Genomic DNA, 8,487 nt, shown 5'->3' on the forward strand with positions numbered 1-8,487 from the left:
ATTAGGCAATTTTTTATCCGCAAACATGTTTTATCGGTCCCATTACCTTTTTCTTTTTGTGCTCAATTTCTCAAAAGTTATGTTTCTCTACGTCATGTACTCCTTTTTTCCTAAGTTTTGTTTCATGTAGAAATTCTTTCGCCTTATCCTCTATTGGAGATTGTAATCGTTACTTTTTACGTGTATTATTTTTCGATTTTAAGAGAGACTTTTTTCACTTTTAATATAATTTTCCATCACTAACTTGGTGGTTGTTATTCTCAATCGAATTTGTGTTTTATTTTGTTAATATATAGGAGATTTCAATTTAAATGTACCAAATATTATAATGTAGATAAACCTTAATACAAATATAGCAACTTGCATGTAACTGATAAACTAACCTGTGCATGCACAATAAACCTGCCCAGTTTTTCTCAATAATGAGCGTTCCTCAGAGCTAGAGGGAAGAAGAATCATGGATTAAGGCTCAATGAGATACTTTTGGGCTTTTTCTTTTGCTGGCCCAATGAGATAGTTTTGGGCTTTCTTCCAGCCCAGATGATCAAATTAGCCCAGTCTAAACACAACCTTTACGAGACTCGTGACGTGCAGGCGCGAGACTCGCTTCACCGGTACATACGTCCGAACAATTCTTAACGAAACCTCGTCACATGGCAGGAGATATTGTGAACCAATTCGTAAGAACCGCTGAAGGCCCGAAACCGTCTGCTTACCAAAAGGTTATTGGTACGATTCTTTTTCACCCCCCCAGCAACCTTATGGATATTACAAGCATCATCGAGTCTTTATCGACACATGCTCAAGTCGGTTCATTATTCGATCGAATTGGAAGAATTATTCAAAGATCACGTCACATCAAGCTAAACGCTACCCCATTCATCAAGCTTAAGTCGTAGCTTTCACGGAAAATAGATAATAATAATTCGATATCATCGTCGGTCGAATCTGTTCCTCACTGGAATGGAACAATAAATAAGTTCAAGGCCCTATGTTTAATACTAAATAAAAGGGTCCAGCCCAACTAATTCAGTGGGCCCCTCCATCTTGTTCGGGTCGAATTCTTTTGTATATGTCCTCTCCATCCCATCGAATGTTTCTTGGGTCCCATGGCAATCCAATTCAACATAATTATTGGTAAGCACAATTATTGCATTAATAGATGCACAATTATTATTACATACACTATTAAGCACATCACTTTCAATCATTTCACTTAATTATCAATAAACAACAAACAATACACGTATATATATATGTGCACAGACGAGCCAAACCGGGACGGAACCGGCTCGATGGCATCAAAATGCGTATGTTAATATTAGTTTTTCAACATTTACTCTTTTACAATAAGATCTAGTCATCTACTTGATACCATATCATGCGGGATTGAAAAATTTTCCGAACTTGAATTTTGAATGTATTGCTAATTTTTATTTAATGAAGAGAAAATAGAGCGATGTAATTTTACAAAAAGTTCGATCAAGAAAGGATTTAACAATTACTACAACAGAAATTTCAGGTTTTGTTTGTTAAGGACCAAAAGGGGCTGGTGACAACTGACAAGGACAGCCTCTTAACTACCAATGCTGCGTTAGTCGATCGCAGTCGAGTTAAGGGCAAATTGATTAGCGTACCTCTTCAAGTACAAGCCGTGACCCCGAGAGACACCTAGCAAATCTCATTTTCAATGTTATGGTTGTGATTGATGCGGTCTATAAACTCATGTCAGGTTGAATGTAACACATCACATGCAACTTCGACAGGTTTGGTCAGAGAAGCCTTTCAAAGGTGAAAGAATTCTGCCTTGCTACTACAAGCAATGAATCAATAATTCGATCCGATCAATCAACCGGTCGATGAATCAATCAGCGCGAAGAGAAAGCAGAACAATCTCTGAACATTCAAACTTTTTTCTTTTTTTCCCCCTTTTAATGTATTGATTAATTATAGATGCTATATCACAAAAGACTAGTGGAACCCCAAAAAGCGGAAGAACGAGGAGAGAGCTAGCAATTACACAGAATGAAAGGTTGGGGAAGGATATTACCTCTAATAAACCCAACCCATGTAAAAACTAACAATCCCGCGTCTTCTTCTTCTTCACGATGTAACGAGGCAAGTCCAATCGGAATCTTGCTCGACCATGATCCCAGGGCGCTTCTTCTATACATCCCTTTGATTATTAGGCATTATCTATAGAACACGAATCTCATAAGCTCATCTCCTGCAGAACAACCCAAAGGCTCCGGTTTCCTGAAAGACGGAAAGTGCAGAAGTCCTTGTCCTAGCATCTTTACAATCACTCCCAAAAACTGCAACTTCCACGCCGCACGTGACAAAAGTAGCCAGAGAACACATCAAAGAATAGATAAGAGCTGCGGAAGCACGTGAACAACGATTCGTGGTAGTCCTCCCGATAAAGTACCAAACTCATTAGATCATGTACTGCTTAGTAATTGATCATCTGATGACTGCAAGCACTCATATGGGTTGGCATAGAAGTAATCCTCTTCCTTGGGTCTGTCGGGGATAACCAATCTCTTCGACTGGCTGCCCATTCGATTCGAGTGGGATATCTTAACTGCAGAGGAGAACTGATCCCAACTGAGTAATCCGGAATTATACTGGTCTATCAACTCAACCAAAAGCTTTCTGTCTAAGAGGATTGTCTTCTTGAATCCAAGAAACCTGTAACACCAAAAGACATCAAAATTTATTCCATGTCCTTCCTAAAGGGCATAAAACAAAAGCAGGTATTTCAAACGATTGACATTGAAACTTCAATCAATATACTAGTAGGTAAATAAGAAATTTTGCACCAGCCATGAAAACAAAACACTACCTGCGATGTCCTTCAACGACCTTCGCCATGTTTCCATCATATGTTGGAACAAAAATATCACTCTCCAATGAGACTAGGTAATCAAGAGCTGCCATCTGAGAAGAATGATTCTGGAAAAATCTCAGATCCGGGGGTTCCAACAGGGTCTCCTTCCTGACCTGTTTCCCACATAAGCAAACAGTGAGTTATATTAAAAAGCGAACAATAAGAATCCTAAGCTCAGAAGACCAATTGAGATTAGAACCACGAACCAGTCTAGGGTAAGACTCTGCAAGAGTTGCCATTCTTCTTTCTCCACCATATATCTCACCCGCCGCAATGTAGATCTGAATGTTTTGGTCAATACCGAGAGCCCTCAGTGTAAGAGCAGTTTCTTCGGGTGTCAAAGGACACAGTCCATCTTTTCTTTTCAGGTCTGAATTTATTATCTTCTCCTTCCACCATGGATATGCATACCTGGAAAGTAAACCATCCCGGTGAATAAAAATTTCGCAAAGACTTATCACAGAAAAAAATGTCCCAAGAATCCATTCGTTTGAAGAACTTTAAGGAAGAGAATTTATTGAACATACCTCATTCTCGTCAGTTCTTCTGCTTCTTCTGGGCTACAACCCTGTGTGCATCCCGAAAATGCGAGCATATCCATTTCATATCGGAGATGTAGAACTAGAAAAGGGCCATTTTGCCTCAAAAGCTTAATGACCCTTCTACCTAGCTCCTCTATCTGGGAAGTGAACCTGAGGGCGCTGAAATTAACCCGGCATCGCAGCTTCTGAAGGTCCAGTGGTTGGCCATTATTTGCAAGTCGGGCATCCGTTCTATTCAAGTGCAAAACTTTGTACTTCTGTATCAGAGGAAGAATCTGCAAGCAAAAAACAGATAGTGGGCTGTAGGAGGCCAACCCAAAGGAGATATCCAGAAAAACACGAGAACGCGAACAAAGTAATCTAACCCCTACAGACATTTCTAAAATTAAGTTAATTAAGGCTTATTTTCAACAGATTAAACTGATAAATACTGACCTGATTATGATAGTAGGATATGTCTGACCAACTAATTGGCGGCATGGAATAAGTCATCCCTAGTTCCACCCTCTTCTTAAGCCTAGGAGGCAACTCCTTTAATATCCGGACCTCATCTCTCAAGGAGGTAATGAAATGATCCACATCAAATATGTCTTGAAACTCACTGCCCAAGCAATATTCACAGTTTAACATAACAGCATCAAAATATAAAAATTGCTCAATGAAAATGCATGTTATTCCCAAAAGGGGTGATTCTTGGTGAACAAACCTGGGATCATTCCAGAAGGAGGTTTTATCCAACTCTGGGACGATGAGTGTGACATTCAAGTATCTGGCTATTGCAACCATATCGCAGATCTGAAAATTATGCCAGAGTCAGAGCTCAGAAGCAACCAAACTAAAGAACCGACCTACAGATGGGCGGAGAGTAGAAAGGCCATGAGGGGTTTCATGTGCAGAGGAACTATTGGATTTGGGGACCTACCGCAGCTCTCATTTGATTAAGTCCTCCATTGCATGAAACCATCAGGTAACCATTATTCCTGTAAACCCCTGTAAACAGCAAAAACGAAATCTCATTCAATGCAGGCACGCATAAACTGGCTGTAATCAAACATCGCATAGACAAAATTCTAAAGGGAGTTCCACGCTCCACCTAATGTCCCAAGAATTATATGAACACAGTCGATCCTTAAACAACATGTTTCTGCAATTTTAGCAAAAGCTGGACATTGACAGTTGAACAAGACATCGAAAAATTATATTTTGCAATACCTCGAATGTTATATGAGATAAGAAAACTGCTCCAACCCAATAAATCGTTCGTATAATTCCATATCTTATTTCAGAACGTTCGAGTCAACCCACAGCAGAACACCCAACTTCACAAAAAGAAATTTTCGATGAAAGACGAAGCCATGAATGACAAAACCAGGAATATTCCTCAGCTCCCGTCATCGTTCAAACAATGTAAGCCTCAAATCCACAATGGGCTAACGAGAAAGGAGGGGAAAGATAACGAGGACTCACTTTTGGGCGGCAAGACGCGGGCCGGAACATCGGAAACCTTCTCATCCAAGACCGCCGCCTCCTGAGTGAGACAAGATGGCCAACCCTTCAACACCCTCGGGCCCCAAGTCTCCCCCAAGGCCGTCAGTTGGACGACGCACGTCCAGAGGAGCACGGTGGTGGTGGCCCTGATCATCCACAGCTTCATCCTCGACCGAGAAGCCGGCACCATCATCGAACTTCTGAGCTTCTCGATTCTACTCTCTCCCAACACCTTCAACCCCATTTCCAAGCTCCCCCTTTTAGCCTCACACTTAATCTCACCCCTACCCACTTTGCACATATCACACAATCACCATCTCCGCGCACCCACCCACCGGTGATTCTCCGACCTTCCGGGACACGACAAATCGAAACTCTCAATCGAATCTCATTGAAACCTGGAGCTGATTCAATGCCGCTCCATACCGCATCAATGCAGGATCACCAGTGGGCAATTAAAGCACGGCCCCGCCCCCAGATTGAATGGAAACCCGTGATGAAATCTGGGGAATGAGTTTCTGAATTAATGAATTCCAGAATTTTCTTCCTGAGGCGGAATCCGAATTGGCCTTCCCCTTTTTCGGAATCACTGAAGATCCAAATTCCAGTTCCAATACCAAAAACTGCTATAAATAGAACCGGACGGACGAAGCCAAAATCACACAATCTGTACCAAGAATGAAGAAACTGCCATAAATAGCCCAATCCCCGCCCCGAAATCTAACAATTCCATCCCGGATCTCACACACCGATCCCCGCTCGCATTAACAGAACGCGAACGAAATCTCCAACCCCCGACGGATCGCCGGAAAACTATGGCACCCGCAATGAGGAGGCGAGGTCTCACGCGCCAAGGCTCAAGATTTTTTTTTCTTTTTTTTTTGGGTTCCCCAGTGAGTAAGTCGGGGACGCGTCGCCGGAGGGTTCGCCGGCGGTTTCGCCGCCGACAGAAACGTGAGCTTGGAGATTTTATAGAGGGAGCATCTGTATGTGTGAGTGAGAGTGCAGGGAACGCGTGAACGAAGCCCCCAAACAAAACATGTACAGAGAGAAAGAGAGGAGAGAGACAGAGAGATAGAGAGAAGCGCGAGGAGAGGCGGACAAACAATTTAACCGTAGTTGGCAGTCTTCTTAACTAGGGTTGTTGGTTCGGAAGGAGGTGGCATTTTCAATTATCTAAACTTGCTCCATCAAGTTTACTATATGTTCCAGTTAGCTCCTTGTCGTCGGATTGGTCCGAGTACTGTAGCAGAAAATTCTATGATTCTATCGCGGAAACGTTGAGTCCCACTGGAAACAGTCGGATTGAGGAGAAAGTGAGCGCGTTGCTGAATATGCACTCGAATCATCAATGAGGCTAAACGGCTCCGTCACTAAATAATGAAAAAGTCTCATCTCTTGTAAGAGTAACAATTAACAAAAAATATATAATGTTGAATTCTTCGCTGCAATATATAAATTAAGTATATTAATATATTAATATTAATAAAATGAAATTATATTTGGACCTGAAAAGGTTTCAGGAAGTCGAAATGTGCATTTATTGAAATTTTCTATGAACAATAGCTCCCAAACCCATATTCATGTTTTGTCCTAAATATTAACAAATAAGACATAACAAATTTTTACTTCAATGTGTGAATTATATTTTCCACCATAATAACCATAAACATTAATTGATATGTACATCTATGAGAGTGAGTTGACGACTTTTAGATGTTGGATCGGATTCCTACGGCTCCAAAACGGAGGGGACTAGTTGCGAGAGAAGAAAGTGTAGGTGCTAAATAGAAGAGGGCGAAACGATTGAGGGGCCAATGTGCAATTGACTGGAAACATTAATGTGCAAGTGAAACCACTAAATGCCCCGCCATCTATATTGGGAGATCGGTGGGGTCCGGCGCAGTTAACTGTGCGAGACGTGGCTGTGATCTGAGCTCTTTAGGGACACGTGGCAGTATCCAACGGGTCTTTCGGGGAGATCCGTTCTGGCCTTCCGTACTCGCCGTCAGATCGCGGCAACCGGAGCTGGTTGGCGTAGCCGACAATATCTCGTGAATATCTCGCGAGTTATCACTTGGGGTTCCTAAGATCCTATTAAAATAATTTGAATTATTAATTCCTTAAATTCATATATATATATATATATAAACTTGAATTTTCATTTGGGATGACGGTTTTAGTTCGCTACATGAAAACTCAATTTCATTTGTTAATATCATTTATGTCAAATGAACTCGATCTGAATTTGAAGTCTTGATCAAACAAATCAAGATTGAACACCGAGGATTGTTCTGAAAATGTGATCGCGTTTGATTAAATCTCATCAGCCAAATGATGTACGAGTCAATTCATGCACACGTCAACTAACGAATCTTAATAATCCTTAAAAAATCTATAAATCTTTCACAATCATTACCTATCATTTTCGAGATAAAGAAAAAATTACTCGATTCTACATAATAATGATGCGATGAGGCACAGCTCTCTCTTTATAATACTTAATATAGAACCCATGAATCACTTTCGAAATGACTCTTCAACCTTGACCATCTAGACATATTTTTCTTTTGATGTTTTCAACCGCGAGTATATTTGGAAGACATTAAAATTTAAAATTTATGTTAGACAATGAGTACCAACAGCTGGTGTGAATTGCATTTTTAAAGGGGAAGAGGAAAATTTACCTCAACACAAGTTTGAGACAAACGCTGTATCCTGCGAGGGAAGAAGAGATGCTGACGATATTTTCCGGAGGGGCCAACTGGCGTCCTTTGTACTGTATAATGCTACGGCCGTTAGTCACCGTCTGAGTGTCGGTTCGGCCGTGACAGCAGAGCTAACGGTGTCATGTCAGAAAGGTCGAGTGATACGAGCCTCTAGTCCTATTCCTCTTAAATTACTGAAAAGTGCTTCCCGTCATTTTCTTTTAAATTTTTCCACATACAAAATAAAAATATGTTGGCTTCATGGGTAGATCAAAACTAGCAACATCAAGACCCCATCAGAATTTCCGGGTCCAAGCAATCGGAAATCGACTCGGACCAAATACGTCAACCTTGAGCATAACATATCGAATTGGGCACATGTATAGCCAATAAATGGATGGTCCTATAAGCATGTCATCTTGTGTATGGTAACGACTACATGTTCCATCGGGCGATTTAGTTATCGGTGCCACTAGGTAGGCTATCGATATCAACAAGCCAAGACCGATCATGAAGGTCATCTCCGATCAATTGCTTTGACCTCCCCAAGGTTTTTCAAATTTTGATATTTCAACGTGTTGCCTGGCAGTTGAACTATAACTAAAAATAGATTCTTACTCCTTGTTCATCTCGACACTGTTCTGGAGCTCGCATCTCTTGCGAAGTCTTGGGTGTCATGACTTCCCGTTAAGGTCATATTGTTTTCCAAAGCGTCCTTGCATGCATCTAATTTTTCGAATATATTGAAAACTTAGGGGGACATATATTAACATAAATACGTGAAAAGGATTTTACTATAGTGACATTACTCGTCCTTATATGGAATCAATAAATTCTATCTATATTTCTATTTGCGGGA

General features: G+C 41.0%; 1 protein-coding gene across 2 annotated transcripts; it reads right to left on the bottom strand.

Moving 5' to 3' along the window:
• Positions 1-1,892: 1,892 nt before the first annotated feature.
• LOC116188049 (rhamnogalacturonan I rhamnosyltransferase 1-like) lies at positions 1,893-5,971 on the bottom strand. Of its 2 annotated transcripts, XM_031517161.1 has the most exons (8): positions 4,900-5,969; positions 4,355-4,422; positions 4,139-4,227; positions 3,868-4,033; positions 3,418-3,707; positions 3,097-3,301; positions 2,846-3,003; positions 1,893-2,691 (listed from the first exon to the last, which is right to left on the bottom strand). In XM_031517161.1, the coding sequence occupies exons 1-8, from the start codon at positions 5,219-5,221 to the stop codon at positions 2,442-2,444; spliced, it is 1,548 nt and encodes a 515-aa protein (XP_031373021.1). In that variant the 5' UTR covers positions 5,222-5,969; the 3' UTR covers positions 1,893-2,441. The 2 variants fall into 2 exon arrangements, with proteins under 2 accessions (XP_031373021.1, XP_031373020.1); XM_031517160.1 differs by having other exon boundaries at positions 3,868-4,227; positions 4,900-5,971.
• Positions 5,972-8,487: the final 2,516 nt, after the last annotated feature.

This window comes from Punica granatum, chromosome 8 (assembly GCF_007655135.1).
Source record: "Punica granatum isolate Tunisia-2019 chromosome 8, ASM765513v2, whole genome shotgun sequence".
In the NCBI taxonomy this organism is placed as follows: Eukaryota; Viridiplantae; Streptophyta; class Magnoliopsida; order Myrtales; family Lythraceae; genus Punica; species Punica granatum.

Coding starts and splice junctions, on each gene's coding strand:
- LOC116188049 (XM_031517160.1), bottom strand. CDS start 5,221: ATGTGCAAAGTGGGTAGGGGTGAGATTAAGTGTGAGGCTAAAAGGGGG. Junction 3,708..3,867: donor TATCCTACTATCATAATCAG/GTCAGTATTTAT, acceptor TTTTGCTTGCAG/ATTCTTCCTCTGATACAGAA. Junction 3,302..3,417: donor GAAGAACTGACGAGAATGAG/GTATGTTCAATA, acceptor TTTACTTTCCAG/GTATGCATATCCATGGTGGA.